The 22,352-nt window shown below is 34.2% G+C and overlaps 3 protein-coding genes across 3 annotated transcripts in view; all 3 read right to left on the reverse strand.

The window, feature by feature from the left end:
- Window positions 1-1,140: 1,140 nt before the first annotated feature.
- HELRODRAFT_164773 (hypothetical protein) lies at window positions 1,141-4,287 on the reverse strand (the record flags this gene model as incomplete). The annotated part of the gene is made up of 5 exons (XM_009030745.1): window positions 1,141-1,314; window positions 1,500-1,597; window positions 1,948-2,088; window positions 4,158-4,182; window positions 4,285-4,287. The coding sequence occupies 5 exons, from the start codon at window positions 4,285-4,287 to the stop codon at window positions 1,141-1,143; spliced, it is 441 nt and encodes a 146-aa protein (XP_009028993.1).
- A 2,023-nt stretch (window positions 4,288-6,310) lies between these two features.
- On the reverse strand, window positions 6,311-15,864 carry HELRODRAFT_189570 (hypothetical protein). Its single transcript, XM_009030746.1, has 19 exons — window positions 15,654-15,864; window positions 14,966-15,136; window positions 14,241-14,417; window positions 13,667-13,802; window positions 13,149-13,225; window positions 12,684-12,790; window positions 12,352-12,461; window positions 12,041-12,117; window positions 11,808-11,915; window positions 11,424-11,475; window positions 10,931-11,031; window positions 10,432-10,520; window positions 9,747-9,852; window positions 9,313-9,592; window positions 8,369-9,023; window positions 7,383-8,295; window positions 7,143-7,360; window positions 6,597-7,116; window positions 6,311-6,440 (listed from the first exon to the last, which is right to left on the reverse strand). Exons 1-15 carry the CDS (start codon window positions 15,786-15,788, stop codon window positions 8,824-8,826), a joined length of 1,926 nt encoding a protein of 641 aa, XP_009028994.1. The 5' UTR covers window positions 15,789-15,864; the 3' UTR covers window positions 6,311-6,440; window positions 6,597-7,116; window positions 7,143-7,360; window positions 7,383-8,295; window positions 8,369-8,823.
- Window positions 15,865-18,422: 2,558 nt separating this feature from the next.
- Window positions 18,423-22,352, reverse strand: part of HELRODRAFT_108094 (hypothetical protein) — a gene marked incomplete at its 5' end in the record, with an annotated part of 11,791 nt that continues 7,861 nt past the window's right edge. The window contains 9 exons of the mRNA XM_009030747.1: window positions 18,423-18,740; window positions 18,989-19,188; window positions 19,595-19,700; window positions 20,239-20,330; window positions 20,832-20,905; window positions 21,384-21,482; window positions 21,609-21,708; window positions 22,003-22,096; window positions 22,285-22,348. Of these exons, the coding sequence (XP_009028995.1) occupies window positions 18,685-18,740; window positions 18,989-19,188; window positions 19,595-19,700; window positions 20,239-20,330; window positions 20,832-20,905; window positions 21,384-21,482; window positions 21,609-21,708; window positions 22,003-22,096; window positions 22,285-22,348 (885 nt within the window). The 3' untranslated portion in view covers window positions 18,423-18,684. The remainder of the gene's footprint in view (window positions 18,741-18,988; window positions 19,189-19,594; window positions 19,701-20,238; window positions 20,331-20,831; window positions 20,906-21,383; window positions 21,483-21,608; window positions 21,709-22,002; window positions 22,097-22,284; window positions 22,349-22,352) is intronic.

Genomic DNA, 22,352 nt, shown 5'->3' on the forward strand with positions numbered 1-22,352 from the left:
TTCATTTATTCATTCATTCATTTATTCATTCATTCATTTATTCATTCATTCATTTATTCATTCATTCATTTATTCATTCATTCATTTGTGTTTTTTCATTAGCTAATTCATTCATTTATTAATTCAATAATAGTTTATTAATTCAATAATAATTTGTTCATTCATTCATTATTCATTCATTCTTAGTAGTAGTAATAGTAGCAGCTTTACCAGCAGTAGCAGCAACGACAGCAGCGTCAGTGGTACTAAAAGAAGTAACAGCTACAGCAGTACGGATACATCCCAAATTATTTTTTCACTCCTTCCTCTAACAACTTCACCACCACCATCATTCATCATGTTACCTTATCGTCACCAGATATTTTCATCATTTGAATTCAGTTGTATGACTTAAGTAAGCAATTATTTATTCAATTTATATCAAACTAATTAGCATTTAATTGATGAATTAATATTCATTGGTAATAATTCGATTAGCATTTAATAGATTTTTTTTTATTTAAGAAATAAATAATTTAAACGATTCACTCCTTGTCCGACTTAATTAATTATACATCATAAGAGTTTTGTATGTAATGGATACAAACATAACAAAGAAGAACAATTATCGATGTGTTTATTTGAATCCGAAAAATTTTGTTCACACATGTGTGTATGTGCGTGTGTGTGTGTGTGTCACGTGTTGTGTGTATCATTCACTCGCGTGATCATGTATGAAAATTGAAGTGCGCAAGACAGAAGAGAACAAATAATCGTGACAGACAGGCTTGTTGATTGGACGGACAACAAAAAATTTTTAATGAATATATTTTATTATTTATATTTATTATTGTTATTATTATTATTATTGTTGTTGTTGATGATGATGTAGTTGTGGTGAGAATTTGAGAATTGTTACAATCGTCATCATCGTGAGAGTCGTCACGCCAGTAAGACTTTCACCATATCTGGAGGGGAGGAGGCAGTTGATAGGTGGACTATTGAATTCATTGTTGTTCAGTACATACGTTCATTCATTCATTCGATCATTTATTCATTTTTTCACTCACTGATTTATCATTCGGTTATTCATTCATTTGTTTATTCAAACAAACAGCCACATCGGCGACACCAGCGACATAAGCAACAAACTTGACGACACTACCAACAGCGACATCGACCATGACCTTGATAATTGATCATCCCCTCCCCATTCTGATCCACCTCTCTAATTAACTCATCCAACTCTTCGTTGCTCAGTCTCTCGCCGAGTGACGTCAGAGACGTCCTCAGGTCCTGCACTGATATCAGACCGTTGCCCTGTTTATCGAAAACCTGGAGGTGATAAAGATCAAAGGTCAATTATAAAAAAGGTCGGTGATTGTAGTGATGGCGATGATGATGATAGTGGTGATAAAAATAATAATAACACTAAGAATAAAAGTATAATATTAAGTTTTATTACCATTGTTATGATTATTATTATGATTATGATTATTATTTTTCTTATTGTGGAAAACCTGGAAAGCATCCCTGAGTTCTTCGGGTGTCGTTTTAGGGTTTTTGATTCTCTTAGAAATGATCTGGCATAGTGTATTTATATCCACCTTCCCACCGACTTTAAATGGATGAAATAATATACATTTTTCCAATTTTTAATAAAGTAATTTAAATTTCAGTACAATAGGCAAAAATTTGAAAGGTATTATCATTAATAAGATAATATCTATTCATTAAATTTAATGAATAACTTTCAACGTAATGTTATTTTCGGTCAATAAGAAAGATGTACACCTCTCATTATCATAATTTATTCATTAAACAACATAGTCAAATTTTATAATTAACATTATTTTTTCACTCATAAAATTTGATTTTTGCTTTACCTAATTATTTATGCATCAAATCAAACACAACAAAAACAGTTGTTCATAATTAATATGCAAATTTATTCACAAAAACCCTTACTTCCATTAACATCTCCAATGATATCCTTCAGTTCATTTTCAGTTGGATTGAGGCCGACAGACCTGACAGCACTTGGAACTTCTTTTGATGTTATTTTGCCGTCGTTGTCGTAGTCGAATAAGAAGAAGGCTTCTTCCAGTTCTAAATGATTTATTTATTTTATAATAATAATATTAATTCAAATTAATATTAATCTTTTTATATGAATATATTTTTATTATTCATTATAATATAAATTTAATAATAAAATCAATCAATCAATCTTCGTTTTGCGTCCAGAGACCTGGTTTCCCGAGGTAGGACGTTGTTTCTTTGCCATCAACTTTTTGCGCCAAATTAGATGATCAGTTGTATCCATTTCATTTAAATTTAGAGCTTTCATGTCTTGCTCGATTGTTTGCGACTAGGACTTCTTTGGACGGCCTTTGGGACGTGTGCCAGGTACTTCAACATCTGCAGGAGAAGTTATGGCACTGTTTCCACTTCGTTTGACATGACCAAACCACCGCAGACGGTGTTGCCGGCATTCGTCCTCTATATCATCTAAACCAGCACGACGCCGGATTTCGGTAGATTTGATGAGGTCCTTCAGACTAATTCGTTGCATCCATCGGAGCATTTTCAAGTCGGTTCGTTGAAGTTGTTGTTCCAGTTTGGTTGTCACTGGCCATGTTTCTGCACCATATAACAACACTGGACGTATCACAGATTTATAAAGTCTTGATCGTAGTAGTAGTTGAATGTCACGCCGCATCAATATAGAGGCAAGGAGATGCCATTTATTCCAGGCTGCACGTATGCGTGCTCGAACGGCAGCTTCAGCTGTTCCAGTACAATCCAGAACATCCCCTAGATATTGAAACGATGTGACTTTCACTATTTTAATGGCTTCAAAAACAGTGCTATTTCGAATTTGTTGTTGTGGATTGATGCAAGCGAGACAAACAAAATTGGACATTTTAGATAAAGTACCAATTATTTTTGAACAACGTTTGTGACACCACTGGTTACACTGCTGACACTTGATTGAATTGTTACCTACACCAGCTTTACAAACTGAACAGGGCCATCGTCCAGTAGCTGTGGATTGGATGGGTTCACCAGTGTTCATTGCTTTGGTTTTGCTGATGTTGACTTTGAATCCATGATCGGCCAGTCTGGTGTTCCAATCTTCAAACATCTGTGCTGCATTCTGCTCAGACGTGGCTGTTAAAACGATATCATCAATATATACTAGAATCCAAATGTCACCAGTGCGTATTGGTTTTGTGATTTCTTCCATCACAGTTATAAATAACAGTGGACTGAGAATCGAGCCTTGGTGAACTCCAACGCCGATGACAAATGCATCTGTGTTTCCAACCGTTGTGCTGACAAAAGTCTTAGTATTCGTATACATTTCCATCACAAGTCAAACAAGATATTCTGGAATGAATTGTCGACGTAGACTCCATCTGATTGCTTCACAGGGAACTCGATCAAATGCTTTTTCAAGGTCTACAAAAATGTGTGATAGTTGTTGATGCTTTGCGAGGTACTTTTCTTGCAGTTGCCGAAGGATGTGAATTGCATCAATTGTTGATTTCCCTGCTAGAAAACCAAATTGACAATTTCCGATTGTGATGCACGACGTTAATCTTCTCTCAATGATTTTTTCAACAATTTTCAGGAAGTGTTCTAACAGACGTATACCCCGATATGATGAACAGTTCAATGGATCACCTTTGCCTTTGTATAGCGGGACTGTCATGCTATAGTTCCATTCAGTCGGCATTGGGCAATTTCTCCAGATTTCACGGCAAAGTTGTAGTAACGTTTGGATACCTGTAGTACCAGATGCTTTGATAATGTCATTTGTGAGTCCAGAGGGCCCTGCTGCCTTTCCATCCTTCATAGCTTTCAGAGCTTCTGTAAGCTCCTCTAAAGTGATGTCTGGAATCGGACCTTCGATGGGTGGAGCGTCAAAGTTAACATTGATGGGATTTGTTTCATTTAACAGACGATTGAAGTATTCTCTCCACTGTAGCTTGATCTCATCTTGTTCAAGAACCATCTCATTTTTGAACACAATTTAATAAATTTAATAATAAAATAATTAGGAATAAACTTCAAATAATTGATTCATAGAAACTTTAATTATTTATATTTGTTGAAATTTTAAGGATTTTAAAAGTTAATTAAAAATTTAACTTTAAAGTTTAAAGACCCACCTTTGACAACTGTTTGCGGAAGTGCCTGCAATTAATTTTTAATCATTTTAAATTCAAAATAATCATTTTAAATTAAATTCTAAACATTCATTCACTAAATAAACACAAAAAGCAACAAAAAACCGACCATTTTTAAGAGATTTCTGCACGAAAAGTCCAAAAACTTTATCGGGTTGACACGATTTTTAGGTGTGTAGTTTGATTGAACTAAAGTTCACTTTTCATTGTTACACCTTGACAGGTGATTGCTTTTTAAATTCCTTTGTACCGCATACATTATCTGTTATACCTTTGATGTGTTTCAGTCTTAACCAATATTTATACAAATAAAATTGTAACAAAACGCTATTTTGTTGATTTATCTTAATAAAACTTAAAAAATCTTCAAAGAAATTTTCTGTTTATTCAAATAAAATTTGTCATCTTTTTGCACCTTCAAATTTCAACCAGATTGAATGCTCCATATCAAACTAGATAAAACATTCATGTTGAAATGTGATCGTATAGCTTATAGATATGGGTCAATAAAGTAATGAAAAAATTATGAAATTGAGTGAATTAAATGGGAAATGAAAGCAAAATTACTGACAGCATTACTGTTGGGCGGTGTCGGGGGCATGGCGGGGATGAACGTGCGCCACGGCAAGTACGAACAGTTCAAGAAGCCCGAAGTTAGGGATGTCATCGATGAGGAGCCATATGCCGTTCAAGTGCCTGCTTTTTTATTGTGATTGTTTTTCGCGTTTTAAATCTGCACTGTTCTGTTCCGGTTTGTGCAATTTACGTTATGATCTGATTCCATTCATTATGCATAGCGTGGCATAGATCATTTTCATTTTTCCTTGTTTCTCCAGTGTCTGGGTCCAGTCCAGATGAACCTGAACCTGGAACTGGAATCCATATGTAACATTAATGTTAATCAGACAATTATTATTCATTATTCTATTTATTTTTATATTTTGTTGAATTATAATATTGTGATAAATATAGAACTTCAAAGTTGAAGTTGTTTAGCATTATAATTCTAAATATTATTTGATTTAACAAAAATATGTAGAATTATAAATCATAAAATCTAATCTTTTTGAAAAAAAAATGTTTCCAACATACAGGTATTCTTACATCTACCTTTGAATGCAGTCTCGAGATTGTGGGGCAAGATGTGCAACATCACCTTGCCAGAGTGGGCCAGACCCCACATCTTGGGTCTCTACATCAAGAAGTACAATTGCAATCTGGCTGAGGCAGAAAATGAAGACTTGAAATCTTACAAATCATTAGGAGAATTCTTCAAAAGAAACCTTAAAAACGAGACAAGACCCATTGATCACTCGCACTCACTAGTTCGTTGTTATCCTAATTATTAATTATATTTATTATTTCTTAGTCATTATTATTTATCTCACTTGACTAAATGCAGTTTGACTGGGTTTTTTCATAAGCCTTATGTGTGCAGTTGATGCTCATTGTTTTTGAGCTCATTTTTAAAATGCCCTTTATTATAACAACATTTTTATGATATTTAAAGAATTTATAACTTGAAAATTAAAAAAAAAATAATTCATTCAATTAAGGTCAGTCCGTGTGATGGCCTCATATTGAGCTATGGAAAGATTACCAAAGACAAAGTTGAGCATGTCAAACTAAAAACTTATTCTCTAAAATACTTCTTAGGCCCCAAGACATGGAAGGAAAATAATTCAATCTTTTCAAACCTGAGAAACTCCATACTCATGAACAAAACCCAAGAAAAAATTAACGTTTCAACTTCAAACAACTGTGAGGATGGCAACACGGTAGCTGAAGAACATGAATCATCTTTCTGCAAAGAAATTAAATTGAACAACGACACCGATCTGTACCACTGCATCATATATCTGGCACCAGGGGACTACCATAGGTTTCACTCACCTGCTAACTGGTTCTGCTCCCTGCGCCGATATTTTCCTGGTTATTTCATTTTTTTATTTTTTTTGTTTATTACCTTAAAAATGCAATTTGATGTAATGTTATTAATCTCACAAGATGCTTATTCATTGATACACGATCAACCTTTTTTCGAATGCACAGTCTTAAACTGCATAAAGTTAATTCAGTTAAGTTTTTATTTTTACCTTCCAGGTTACCTGCTGAGTGTCAGTCCCAAGATGGCCGACAAATTTCCGGAACTGTTGAACGTGAATGAGAGGGTCGTGTACATCGGGCAGTGGGAGTCGGGATTCTTTTCAATGGCTGCCGTCGGGGCTACCAATGTGGGCTCCATCAGAGTTTACAAGGATCCTGTTGGTCCTCTTTTCATATTTTTTTTTATAAAGTAATTTAATTTTTATTTTCGGTAACATTTCACTTTGTGTTTTTCTTTTCCTACGTTGTGATATTTCACCAATTGAGTAGCTACATATTTCACCTTTGGTTTTTCTGTCCCGTGATTTCAGGAATTGAAAACGAATCAGAAAGCAAATCAGCCATCGATGATCGATTTGACATTCGATAATTTCTTCTCGCCGTCATCCTCATCTCACCCACCACCGGCTACACTGACGTCTTCCTCATCATCATCATCATCCTCTTCATCTCCGGCCTCCCCATCCCTGGCCACCTCCTTATACTTCACAAAAGGTGAACAGTTTGGTGAGTTCAATCTCGGCTCCACCATCGTCCTCATCTTTGAGGCAGACAAAAATTTCAAATTCTCTGCAAAACCCAACGACTTCGTTAAATTCGGGCAAGGATTAGGCAATTGACTTCACATTTCCTCTTGCTCCACAGTCTATAAAAACACTAAATAAATATATATATATATATATTATATATATATATTTATTTATTTATTTATAAAATACGTATTTTCTTTGTGTTCATGAAAAGTGTAATCATTATTATTGGAAAATATCATTCGTTGTTGTTATAATATTTCAGAAGGTTTTAGGTGAAAATAAACAGTTTGCATTTGCCTGTAAGCCAGCAGTGATAATGTAGTTTTTATATTGTTATAATTAAACAATTCTGAGAAAATTCTACTAAGAAAAAATGAAAAGGCAAACTTTAAATTGACTAATGCCAACAATTCGGTAGAATTCATACAATACTGTATAAAATATGGCCTCCTTCCAACTGTTGTATATATCTATACAGAGTCGTGGATCTTTATTGTGTATGTGTGTGTGAGTGTGTGTGTGTCTGTCTGCAATGATGTCTATTTCTGATTGTTTATGATGCTACCGATAAAATATTGCTAATGCAACATAACTTGAGACTTGTTTTAGCATTTGTTACCATCGTTTTGAAAAACCTTGTATTAAATTTTTTTTTACAAACAATTTTATTACAGTTTGTATGAAGAAATTTTATAAAATTAAAAATTTTCTTATCGAATGTATTGGACATTATCAAAAAAAAGATGAATGAATGGGTGAATGAATGAGTAATGAATGAATGAGTAATGAATGAATGAATGGGTGAATGAATGAGTAGATACGATATATAAGTCAGTCACCGAAAGGGCATTAGAGTATCAGAGGGCAAGGAAAGATAGAAGGTCAAGGATGAACCAAATGTTAATGTTGAATTGAGGTTAAGATGCAGTGATGCAACGTATGAATTTATATGAGATGATTTGAATATGTATGAGATGATTAAAATAAGATACACAAACGTAATGTAAACACATTCAAAATTACACACATAATATGGAAACAAATACAAAGGACAATGGTATGTAAAAAATTTGACAGCCAAAAAAAATGTACAACGGGAATTCAAAAACTAATTTCATTAAAAACATCAAACGAAAAGAGTGCACTTGTCACATTAAGTACAGAAAATGTCTGAAACATACATACGCGCGTCATATACACACGTGCACGAGTAAGTACCAAAACGTGTATGACGTACATATTATAAAACTACATCATAAAAATTCTATACGCTATGGGGCGTGTTACACACTCACACGCAAACAATGTTACACACACACGCAAACACAAACACATATATATCTATTTTTTTTACAATATTCTATAAATTCTACCGAATATTTGGCGTTAATATGTTTGTAGTTCGTTTTTTCGATTTTTTTCACTAAAGTTTTTTTAATAAACTAAACGTTTACCAAAAAACTTTAGTGAGAAAAATCGAAGAACTACAAACATANNAACGCCAAATATTCGGTAGAATTTATAGAATATTGTAAAAATTATGGTCTATTACCAACATATATATATATATATATATATATATATATATATATATATATATCGATATGTGGTGGATTAGTGCAAAAGATTCAACTCTGCTTACACGGAGAAGATCTTTTACCGAAAATTAATGTCAGCTGGGAACAAAAGGAATCCAACGATTGCTTTCGTCCCATCTTTCGTTGAAGAAATCAACACTGAAGAAGTTGTCACCAAATTAGGAACATAATAATTTGAAAGTTCGGTCAAACTCAAACAAAATTATCAACACGTGCAGACGGTTTAAGATGAAAATTTAAAAACGTTGTAAAATACTTTTCTTGGGAGTAAATTCGTCGGTAAATAAATACGAACGAACGAACGAATGAACGAACGAATGAAGAAAGAACATCATAATGTTAATATCTGATCAATAAACTAATAAGAACTAAAAAAAATAAACATTAATCGAAAGGTCAAGGATGAACGAATCAATGATCAAGGATGGAAGCCAGTTTGGCCTTGAACTCTTGTAGGACGTTGTTCTCGTCGTCGACGTTCAGATCTAAGTAGTCGGTGTCTTGCTCGTCGTTGAAGCCGTCAATGATCTCCTCTTCCAGGAACTTCTTCATCTCCTCCGTGTCCATGTTGCTGGCGCTCCCAGAAGCCGCTGACGCAGCTGAATTGGACTCTGCAGAGATGCGTTTGTGTGGTCGGTGTGGTAAGTTGCGTGTTGAAAGCGGTGATGCGTGTGGTTGGTGTGGTTAATTGTGGTCGGAAGTGGCGATGCGTGTGGTTGGTGCGGTTAATTGTGGTCTGAAGTGGCGATGAGTGGGGTTGGTGTGGTTAATTGTGGTTGCAAGTGGCGATGCGTGGGTTTGATCTTCAAACGAAAACAAGCATGCAAACCATCGAAGCAAACAGGCAAACAACACGACCACAAACAACAATTGGCTCAACCACACAAAACCACGGCTCACCGTCAGTGGAACCGTTACCATCAACACCACCAGCAGCAGCAGCAGAAGTAACTTTTTTAGCTACTTTATCCAGCCACTCCTTCGGTATCTTACCAGAGAGATTGAATAACTCCGCGGTAGCTTCCTCCAAGTTGCCCTCAAAATGATGGAGGGTAGCTCGGCTGACGTCGGCGTCGAACCCGAGACTCACCAGTTGGCTGATCATCTCATCTGTTATTTTCAATTTCTTCTTTTTGGCCTCTGGATCTGGCAGGCGGAGGTTTGGATTCGTCTGCAGGAACTGTGTGGATGGTGGTGGTGGTGCAGAAAATACAACAACGACAACAACAACAACAATTAATAATATAATAATAACAAAAATAACAACAATAACAATATTAACAACAACAACAATAATAATAATATAAATAATAATAAAAATAATTTACAAGAACCTCAATGGCCAGCATGAAGTTGTTGTCGTGTTTCTTGAGGGCTTGCAGGGTGGCCCCCTTGTCGAAACCCATCGAGGTCAGGTTCTTGTAGAGGCTGGCATCCACCCTGGTGGTGGTTATGATGACGATTGTTGTTGTAGTGGCGATGATGATGATGATTGTTGTTGTAGCGGCGATGATGATGATGATTGTTGCTGTTTTAAAGATGCTGGTGGTGGTTATGATGATGATTGTTGTTGTAGTGGCGATGATGATGATGATTGTAGTTGTTTTAGAGATGATGATGATCATCATCGTAAGGAAAATGGTGATGATGATAGTTGCTGTGAAAAAGATGACAACTTCAGCAATTCTAATCGACCATTCAATCAATAAATAAATCAATCAATAAGCGTTAATCAATCAATAAATTAGTCAATCAAAGTTCAATCTCATTCAGTCATGAAGTCAATCAAACAATCACCCAACTAATCACCCAACTAATCACCCAAATCAATCAATCAATCAATCACCCACCCAAATTATCACCCAATCGATCAATCAATCAAACAATTAATTAATCACCCAGCCAATCACCCAATCAATCAACCAATCACCAACCCAACCAACCAATCATCCAACAAATCAATCATCCAACCAATCAATCATCCAACCAACCAATCAACCGATCAATCGTACAACTAACAGCTGACCACTGCTGGTCTTTCCAAGAACCTTCGCCATCTTCTTCCTGTACTTTTCTTCTTTTTCCTGCTCCTCAATTTTCCTCCTCTCCTAAGAGAAAAATTACCACAAAATGAAGCTCTAAAGAGATGCAAACGTGCGGCACAAATGTATACAAAAAGAAGCAAACACATACAAACAGATGCAAGGACATACAAAGAAATACAATATACAAATAAACAAACAATGACATACGAAGAAAAACAGATACAATGTGCAAACATATACAAAAAAGATGCAAAGAAAAACATACACCCATAGAAACATATACAAAAAGATACAATCACATACAAACAAATGCAAAGACGTACAAAAAAAAAAAAACACATACAAACATATACAAAAAAAAATACAAAGAAATACATCAGAGCACATACAAAAAAATACAACATACAAACAAAACAAATAAACACATAGAAACAAAAACAAACACATACAAATGTATACAAAAAGATACAAACTTGTTTCTTAGTCATGATATGCTCAATGGCTTGCGACACGTTACCCTTACAAAACCTCAGGGCCAATCGGGCCTCCTGCTCTGAATAGCCTATCTCCATGACTGATGATAATTATGATGGTGGTTGTGGTGATGATGATGATGATAGTAATAATAATAACAATAATAATAACAACAATAATGATAATTAATGTTATCCTTTATTAAAATATTATCATAAAGATCTTAAGGATTATTGAAGTTGTACGAAGCTTATGAAGAGGATGAAGAGGATGGTGAGGTGACTGACGATGGTGAAAATGATGACGATGATGGTAGTGATGATGATAATGAAGAGAATGATGATGATAATGACGGTGACGATAACGATGGTGGCGAGGATGATGATGATGAGAATGATGATGATGGGAATGATGATGGTGAAGAGAATAATGATGAGAATGATGATGATAAAAATGATGATGATGATGTAAGCAGCAGTTTTGGTTACTCACTGGTCATCATGTCTTCCTTATCAACTTGCAGAGATTTCAATTCCTCTTCTGCCTGTTTGAATCAACTGTGCATCATCACCATCATCATCGTCGTCATCACCACCATCATCATCATTAACTACAAAAACATACAGAACAACTAACAAACAGAAACATACAGAGGAACGAAGAGAACAAGCTAACAACAAAAACAGCATATAAAGCAACGTACATAAACAACAAAATATACAAAAACAACAAAGCATACAAAAACATACAAAACATACAAAACAACAAACCATACAAAAAAACAAACCATACAAAACAACCGACATACAAAAATAGCAATATACAAGAGCAGCGACAACAACTAAACGAGCACAAACACCCAACACCAACACCAACTTTATCCAGAAACTTCTTGGCCTTATGATGCTCCCTCTTGTAGAAACTAAGAACTCCCTGCATCAAGTGTAACTTCATCATCACTGCCACCTCCTGACTACAGCTGCCCTGCGACATTTTTCACACTTTATACATACTGTTTATACATATCGCGCCAGTCAAGACAGACAGACAAACAAACAAACGAACGAACGAACGAACGAATGCAAACAAACAAACAAACACAAACTAACCCTAACTCTTTGAACCCTCTCCATTTCAGGGCCGTAACTTTTGACGAGCCTCTCCTCCGTGATTAACAGGCGTCTCTCTGTCGGAGAGCATTGTTGAGAAGTTAAAGGTCAATGTCGGGTGGCGTTGTTGAAAAGTTAAAGGTCATTATCGGGTGGCATTATTGAAAGGTTAAAGGTCAATGTCGGGTGAAATTATTAAATGGCTAAAGGTCAATGTTTTCACCATCATCATCACCATCATCATCAACATCATCATAAGCATCATCAATGCCACAACCACCACCGACAACACCACCACCACCACCGCCGACCAGCGTCCGGCAGGGAGTCGACTTGCTGCATGATGAAGTAGCACCAGATGATGTCGAGGCAGAGGAGGGCGTAGTTGTCCACCAGCTCCAACAACTGAGAAGTGCATTTCCTGCCACAACAACAACAACAACAACAATTTTTATTTTTTCAGTCTAGTTAAGTGGTTCTTTATTGTTAAGTTTTGTCAATAAATAATAATAACTATAAAAAAATAAAAAATAACTATAAATAAATAAAAAAAAACAATAAATAAATAAAAAATAATAATAAAAATAAAAAGAATAATAACTATAATAATATGAAAATAATATCAAAAGCATAATCAACTAACGAGAATTCTAGATCGGCCTCCAGCAGATAGACAAGAGCCAGACCGAAATTCTTCTTCTTCATACATGTCTTACCCTTTTCGTGTAGCATCATCGCCACTGCCAGAGCCTGTGTTTTTAAGGGCCAGGGTAGTTTCAAGTAAGAAGTATCATAAAAGTATAATTTGAGTAAAATCAAAAGTACAAGGGGGTATTTTGAAGGGAATAAAGAGTGGCCGAGAGGTGGTGGAACGCATTTAGATATATCTTGATGAATATATGATAATATATCCTGTATATCATATATGATGATATATCTTGGTATGATGATATATCTTGAAGTTATAGAGTGATGGTTTATTGGTAAAAGTAATTGTTATTATTACTATAATTATTATTCATTATTATTATTTATTATTATTATTCATTATTATTATTCATTATTATAATTCATTAATATTATTCATTATTATTATTATTATTAATACCTTCCTTTCTTCGACAGGCATATCAAAGGACTTTCCATTTTGGTCAGCTACGGTGAGATTGTACCAGTCGTCAACATCTTCGAGTGAGTGCATCAATTTCATAATAAATTATGTTAATTAGATGGTTAAAACGTGATACTAGTATCACGTCATAGTAATATAATATAATATTATAATGTAATAATATATCAATCAGTCAATCTTCGTTTAGCATCCAGAGACCCAGTTACCCGAGGTAGGACGTAATGTGATAATATAACATGACGACGATAATGATAGCACATTTATGAAGTAATGAAGCCAGTCGAACTCGACAACTTCGAACAGTGATATAGATGAGGATCACCATTTCAATCGTATGATAATGGCGTGATAGCGATGGTTATATAATGGATGATGGTGATGAAAATGATAATGATGGTGAAGATATAATGATAGGATAATGATTATGACGACGGAATGGTATAGTAATAATAATGATGATGACGAAATAGTGACGTAGCGATGACGTCACTCACCGTCATTAATCATCATTTCGGTAGCCTTTTTTGTTTTCTCGATTTTCTCGTCCTGTTCTGGGTCTACCTTCTCATCCTTCGCCATCAACTTCTCTTCGTCGTCGGACAGGCAAATGGCCAGTATCTTGCCTAAATTCTTAAAGAAAAAATATTTAATTATAAAAAAACAATAATAATATTATTACTGTTATGTTATTATAATTATAAACAATATTATTATTATCATTATTGTGTTATTATAAGTGGTAATGGTGATGAAGATGATGACGATAACAGTTTAAGAAAGCAAACTGAAAAACTCAATCGAATGAATGAATGAACGAATAAAAAAAAACTTTAATATAGCGTAGATTGAAACTTCTAAAAAACATAGAAGGAGCAAGAAATGGACAAAGTCAAAACCATAATTTTACATAACTTTAAACGGATCAAGGGAACATTGAACTAAAATTAAAATAAATATACAGAAAATGCACCCTTCTATCAAAACTTCATGAGACATGAAAAACGAATGAATGAATGAAACGAATGAATGAAATAAACGAATGAATGAAACGAATGAATGAAAACAAACCTTGACGTTGTAATCATTGAGTGTCCAGTTTTCTGAAAGGCACTTGCCAAGTGAGATGAGTTTCAGCTTTTCAGGAGCGACCTTGAAAAGGTTACCAATGATTTCTTTGACCTCATTGACTGGCGTATGTAAGGAGGTCTCTATGTAATTTTCTTGTGATCTGCCCGAAGAATTGGGCTGTAGGTAGCGGAAAGGTTGAAAAGGATTATTCAGTTTTATACTGGTTAATAAAGTTTTAAAAATTGTTAAATTATTTGAAAATAGTTTGAAAAAATTAAAATCTCGATCATATTGACGATAATTTGATTATTTAATTTGATTATTGATATCCCATTTGATTATTTAAACTGATGATGTCACAATCCACATAAAGCAAAAATATATAATCATTCATCTTATTGATTATCATCTCTTTACCTATATAATCATTCTATATAGTTCCCAAAATGAAAAGTTTTATCTCGCTTTAAATTAGTTTTATTTAGCTATTACTTAGCTCTATTTAGCTGTTACTTAGCTCTATTTAGCTGTTACTTAGCTCTATTTAGCTGTTACTTAGCTCTATTTAGCTGTTACTCATCTTCATTCAAATTGTATTAGCTCTAATAAATTTCAATCAAATTTATTGAACAAACTCAGGAGTAATTTTTCAAGCAGTTTAATAATAATAATTTTAACAACTTTTTAAACTAATTACAAAAATAAATGAATAACCACACTCGTACCGAAGTGTTGGAACCCTGGCTGAATCTGACGTAGATGGTAGCAACGTCAGTCTCCTGGTACTTCCTCTTGGCAGTGAACTTCAAAGTTGAATGTCGCCTCAACTGTTCCAGTGTCTCTTCCACCAGAGTTTCTGAAACTTTCAGGGTTTCTGAGTACTTTTTTATCAGCTCCTTCAAAAAAAATTGGTAAAAAACATTAAATACTAACTATATTATTAGTAAATAATGATATTATAATTATCAATCTATTATATTGTACTATAATCAAATATTATTTATTTGTTTAAAAGTGAAAAACAAATTTATTAATTTTGGAAGTGAACAAATTCAATCAAATTTTTTTTAACTATTCAGTTTTTTATAAATAATTTAGGAAGTTTGGAACCTTTAAAACTTAACCTTTTAACTCAAAGTTTCAAAAGTTAATAAACAACTTCTAAACAAGACACCATGCTGTGCAATGTATGTGACTGATGTTGTGTTTAATTTTTTCAATTTAATAATGTATGTTTTATCATGTAGTAGTTAATTACAAATTTGATGATGTCATGTCCCATGTAAAGTAAACTACGCCACAAAAAATTTAATAATTAAATTTTAATTAAAATTAAAAAGCAGCAACATTCGAATTCAACATCACCGCCGAAACGATTGTATCAAATTGTGGGTACAAATAAAAAAATCTTACGGAGGGCCTTGCACTTTTCGATCCATCAGCAGTCGAATATGGCTCCAACCACAACTTCACTTTGTCGGAATTCAGCAGACTTCTGATTGTCTCCTTCAAACCCTCTTCATCCAAGTGATTAACACTCGTCTCCATCGTCACAAATCGACAGTAAGGATAGAGATTTTTACCAAAAATTTCACCGTAAATTAGGAAATATAAATTTGTCGAGTCAGTGCTAATTAAAAAAGTTATTAAAACCAATGGAATCAAACAGCTGTATTTATAAACATTGCATAACCCCCATAGACCACTTAATTTATTTTTCTTTGCTGTATAATTTGATCATATATATATATATATATATATATATATATATATATATATATATATATATTTCGGAACGAGGTTTTCTTTAATGCAAACATTATTGAAGATATATGCCCATTTTGCATTAATGACTTTCTTTAATGAACACTCAACAAGTCTGAATTTATTAAACTCGTATTTACTTAAAACAATAGACATGGTAAGGCTAACAACGCTGTTTCGAAAAGTCCATATATATATATATATATATATATATATATATATATATATATATATATATATATATATAAAATATATATCAATAACAAATAATGTATATTGTTAAATTGTTAAATAATTTATACATAAAAAAATAAATAACGATAAAAGTAGATTTATTTTATAAATATTATTATAAATTGTTGTTAAATAATTAATTTTGAATGTTTTGTATATAATTGTGAACCGTTTATGTATAGTATTCGGTCGATTCAGGTAACTATATTTCAAAAATGTCAGAATTCCCTTTAACAAATTGTTCATTTTCTAGCTCAGGAGATTGAGAGCTACGTGAATCTAGTAAAAAAACTACCAGCTTAATTTAATACATCAGCGCCACAATCAAAACATACCTAATTATAGTGCCTTTTCAGTAATATTGTTATAACCAGTGGAACGGTCAAATTGCGCTATGTAATTAACTTCAAATGATTGTTATTATCTTTGTTATCTTTGCTATATTTGCGTTTTTTTTAACTGTAGGTCTTTTAATTGTAAAACTATGCGAAGCGCAGGTAGCGAGATTCGAGTTGTTGGATTACCGAGTTGAGCTGTGAATTATTGGCGATCGTGCGACATCTGGCGCATTTCGTGATTTGCGAATAATTCATTGGTTCTAATACTGTTGGCATTCGAGTAGACGTCTATATAAGTTTTTGTTTGTTTGAAGTAGTTGTGTTTATCTCAGAAATCTTGAACCTACGGATGATCGAATAACTTGACGATTGCGCGAGTTGCAACAATACATAATGATAACTATTCTGTCGATTCGGGTTACTATATTTTTAAAATGTCGGAATTTCCATTACTAAATTATAAATTTTCATGCTCAAGAAATAGAGTTTTAATCTAGTAAAAAAAACTACCAGCATATTTCACCGTATCAGCGCCACATTCCAAAAAGTGATCAAACTATAGTGGCTGTAAGTAAAGAAAGAAATCGTGTTAATCATTTGGTCAATTCAAGTTACTATATTTCAAAAATATCGGGATTTCCATTACCAAATTATATATTTTCATGTTCGGGAGATTGGGTTCAACACGAATTTACTATGAAACTTATTGTAACTCGGTTTACCATGGTTTTCCTGGTTCTCTACGGTCTATTTTAAATCGGCTGCTCGTCTAGTTGCTCGTGTCCCTATCTTTTATCATATATCATCATATATCTTGTTCTCTTACACTTTTTTAAAATTTGCTCATTAATGTACATGCCTCAATCTAAATTACTTCCCAAGTAGTCATCAGATATATTAATTAAACCTAAACGCCCCGGTTTACGATCATCTTCTCGTTCTCACTTCTTCTCAACTCGTGTTAAATACTCTTATGCTAAATCTGCATTTTCTTTTTTTGGCCCTTACTTTTGAAATTGTCTACCTCTTTTTTAATACTTCTCCATGGCTTATGAAGTTCAGAGCGGATCTCAAGACCCATCTGTTTGTGAAATACGTTGAGAAGCGCTGTTGAACATCACAGAAATGGCGCCTTATAAACTGATTAATTTTGATTCATTGAAAAGATTGTTACATATTGCATGAAAAAATGGCCAATTGACCGATTGGAATCTATCTTGATTAGTTTACTCACGTTATTTGTAATTAGCAGATACCAGGTGCTGGTGCACGATTGAATTTTGAGAAGATCAAAGAAATACTCTTTCCAAATGAGAAAAGATTTCATGTTGAAGCACAAGGTTTTTTATTTAAAGGAGTTCCTTTTTTTATTTTGACGAGTTTTAATTTATAAATTTAGGGTTTGGCGTCGAAAAACTAAAGATATTACGTTTAGTTTAGACGAGTATTAGCTTCGCTTTATTCCCAGATTATCACATCTGTCAGTCCGTCCAAATTTTCGTGCACACTCCCAAATCCTTCTTTATCTCTGGCCAGCCGCAGTCTACCTCGTCATGTTATCCACCCATTTCTCTGCAACTTTTAAAATTTCTCTCTTTCTATTTTTCTTTTTTATCATTACAAATTTAATCAATTTATAATTTTATTCAAGTAAACGAACAAAACAATCATTGTACTTGCATTTATCAATGTAAAAAAACTTGAATGCCAGCTTTACATTTGCTCTTGAAGTTTTTACCCCTATATCCTTTAATAGGAATTTAGCCAAAGAAACTTAACGCGGTGAACTCTCATTCATCCAAATAAATATCACTTCAAGACGAATCAGGCGATTCTGATCTTCAAATTTTTTTTTACAATTTCAGATGAAAATATTTTAGAAAATAAATTGTAAACAGTTTTTAACAAAAAAAAAATTTAAAACAAATGAAAAATGGTATAAAAATGTTTAACTGTTTTTCCGTTACAATTTGAAAATTTTGAATAACAAAAAATAAAAACTCAAAATAACGCAACAACAATGATATTAAATAATAATGCTTATAATAAACAATAGCAAACGAAAGCTGCAGCAGCGGTAGCAGCAGCTTCGACATCGGCCACATTTTTTAATACTCCAGCGTGATGGTTTTCGTGACGAGATATTCGTTGAGGGCTTCTTGACCTATAATCATTTAATTTCCATTTAATGATTGTCCATCTTTCTATCTTATCATTCATTCATTTATTTATTCATTCCCCCACTCATTCACTCACAAAATCATTAATTTAATAAACTAACAAATTATCGCTCATTCAGAAGGACCAACCGATTGACAACCAAAAAATCCGACAGAGAACCATAAAAACCGACTGAATACCAAAAAACCGACCGACTACCCAAAAAACCGACCGAATACCCAAAAAACCGACCTAAATCCTTTCCGAAGCCTGACTGCTTGAAGCCACCGAACGGCGCGGCCACATCGGTTTTGTTGTAGGTGTTGATGAAGACGGTGCCAGCGTGCAGACCGTCTGCCAGTCGCATCGCCTTGCTCACGTCGTTCGTGAAGACGCCAGAAGCCAGGCCGTACTCGGTGGCGTTAGCTCTCCGAAGCACGTTGTCGTAATCGCTGTGTGGTATCATGTAAATCAATCAACACACACACACACACGTATATACAAAGACTAACACACATCATAATAGTGGTTTGTTGTGTTGTGTGTTGTTTGTGTGGTGTGTTGTTTGTGTGGTGTGTTGTTTGTTGGATGGTTTTGTTGTTGTGTTGATTGTTAGGTGGTTGTTGTGTTGTGTGTTGATTGTTCGTGTGATAAATTGTTGACTGCTGACTGAAAATGTTGAATGTTTTTAGTAACTAGAGTCAGCCAAAACACCAAAATAAGTCGATGAATGAATGAATGAATGCATGAATGAATGCATGAATGAATGAATGAATGAATGGACAAATGAATGAATCAATTATTCAATCAACCAAGCAATGAAACAAATCACCAAAATTTGTCAACCAACCAACCGACCCGTTATTGAACTTGGAAATGATCATGATTGGTCCGAACGACTCCTCCTTCGCTATGGTCATCCAATCATCGACGTCCGTGAAGATCGTCGGGTACATGAAATAACCTATCAAATCGGTGATTCTCATTTATTTTTAGCTTTTATTTATTTTTTTAATGAATTAATTATTTTATTGTATACCATGATAACTTATAAAATTTGTTACAAAATTTAAAAGGTCGTATTATTATTTTAATAATATATGAAAATAATTCATAAATTTTTTTACAAAAAATACCCCAAAATTTCCCAAATCAATTATAAATAGACCAAATGTTATTAGCATAGAAAAAATAAATTCCAGGACAAAAAAGAAAAAAAAATTTGGAAAAATCTGTCTCAACATAATTACATCATTTTTTTATCCCAACATAAAAACGCTTTTACAACTAATTAACTTCTATATTACAATTATCTCTATGGTGTGTATCGGAGAACACGAGCGCACACACACAAACATACATACACGAACACACACACGCACAGTGTACGTAAACACACGTGTGAATTAACTCATCATCCCATACACACATCGCATGTGTAATAGACAGGTGTCTATTACAACCAAAATCATTACACCATATGAAAAAATACCCCCTTAAACCTTTCCTGTCAACTCTTTTGCCACCATAAACCAGCGTGGCCCCCTCCTCCACACCTTTGGCGCAGTAGGACAGCAATGAATCGAAATGAGCCCTGTGGTGATTTAATTATTTAATTAATAGTGGTAGCGGCAGTAGTTGCGTCAATAGCCACAGCGAAAGTGTTATTAATAGCAGTAGAAGTAGTACTAGTAGTAGTAGTTATAGTAGTAGTGGTATTATAGTAGTAAGAGTAGTAGTAGTAGTAGTATAGTAGTAGTAGTAGTATAGTAGTAGTAGTAGTAGTAGTAGTAGTAGTAATAGTAGTAGTAGTAGTAGTAGTAGTAGTAGTAGTAGTAGTAGTAGTAGTAGTATAGTAGTAGTATAGTAGTAGTAGTATAGTAGTAGTAGTAGTATAGTAGTAGTAGTAGTAGTAGTAGTAGTAGTAGTATAGTAGTAGTTGTAGTTGTAGTAGTAGTAGTATAGTAGTAGTAGTAGTAGTAGTAGTATAGTAGTAGTAGTAGTGTAGTAGTAGTTGTAGTAGTAGTAGTAATATTAGTAGTAGTAGCAGCAGAAGCAGTGGTAGTAGTAATAGTAATATTAATAACAATAATACTTGTGATTTTGTGGTCCGTGGTCTGTGGATGTGTCTAGCGGGTCGCCAATGTTCATCTTCTTGACCTCTTCGACCTACAAGCAAGGTCAGGTGAGTTGAGTAGTTGATTATTAATTTAATTAATTAATTAATTAATTGATGTAAATGAATAAAAATATGAGTAAGTGGAGAAAAGGGTGTATCGTTAGGTTATTATTTTAATTAGTAAGTTCCAAAACAAGTTAATTAAATAATAAGTTTTTGTGTGTTAATTTGAAGGCAACCAACTAACCAGTCAAACGACCAACCAGCCCACCAACCAACTGATCCACTAACCAACCAACCGACCCACTAACAAACCAACCCACCGACCAACCAAACAACCCACTAACCAACAAACCAGCCCACCGACCAACAAACCAACCAACCAAAGAACAACCCACTAACCAGCCCACCGACCAACAAACCAACCAACCAACGAACAACCCACTAACCAATCAACCAGCCCATCAACCAAACAACCCACTAACCAACCAACCAACTCACCAACCAACAACCCACCGACCGACCCACCACTTTAGATAGGAAGGCATCGTACACAGCCTCCTCAACGAACAGGCGACCAGCCGCTATGCAGTTCTCGCCTTTGTTGAAGAAGACTGAACTGCAGCCCTGTGGGGTGGGGTGGGTGGAGCTGAGTAGAGGGTAACGATGTATGACGTCACGTGTTATTATAAACCATAATCAGTGGACGAATGAGTGAAGGAATGAAAATGAGGGAAATGATAAATTACTAACAAGTCTGACGGCCTTCTCTAGGTCACAGTCGTTGCAGATGATGAGTGGGGATTTCCCGCCTAATTCAAGCGACACTTTCTTCAAGTTGCTCTTTGCACAGCTGATCAATCCATCAATCATTCATTCATTCATTCATTTCATCATTCATTCCATCATTCATTCAAGTTATGATACTTTTATATTTGATTTGTTCGTTCGTTCATTCATCTGATCGTTCGATCATTTGCAAAGTTAATTCAACCAATGTTCACTCATTCATTTATTCACACATTCATTTATTCACACATTCATTCATGCATTCATTCATTCATTCACTTATTTATTAATATATTTATAGGTTCATTCATTCTCATTCATTCATTCATTAAATCAATTATTCGTCGTTACATTCGACCTCTCCATAATTAGTTTTCCAACAGGCGTAGAACCAGTGAATGCAATTTTTCTGACCAGTGGATGGTTGGACAGTGCTTGACCAACTACCGGCCCTATAAATGAATGAATGAATGAATGAATGAAGGTAGGGATGAAAAATGAATGAATGAACTAACAAATGTATGAACGGATTGATGAATAATACGAATTAATTAACGAATGAATGATTATACAAATGAATGAATGAATGATTATACAAATGAATGAGTGATCGATCGAACAAAGGAATCAATCAATCAACCAGATCCATTTAGAATGTTGATGACTCCACGCGGGAAACCAGCCTTCACTACAAGTTCGCCAAACTTC

The sequence above is a fragment of the Helobdella robusta genome (assembly GCF_000326865.2).
Source record: "Helobdella robusta unplaced genomic scaffold HELROscaffold_7, whole genome shotgun sequence".
Classification (NCBI taxonomy): Eukaryota; Metazoa; Annelida; class Clitellata; order Rhynchobdellida; family Glossiphoniidae; genus Helobdella; species Helobdella robusta.

Excerpts from the sequence above, each read along its gene's own strand:
- HELRODRAFT_189570 (XM_009030746.1), bottom strand. The coding sequence starts at position 15,788 with ATGGAGACGAGTGTTAATCACTTGGATGAAGAGGGTTTGAAGGAGACA. Across the intron at positions 14,418-14,965 it reads GCCAGGGTTCCAACACTTCG|CCCAATTCTTCGGGCAGATC; the intron begins GTACGAGTGTGG and ends CGCTACCTACAG. Across the intron at positions 12,791-13,148 it reads TGCCTGTCGAAGAAAGGAAG|GCTCTGGCAGTGGCGATGAT; the intron begins GTATTAATAATA and ends TTAAAAACACAG.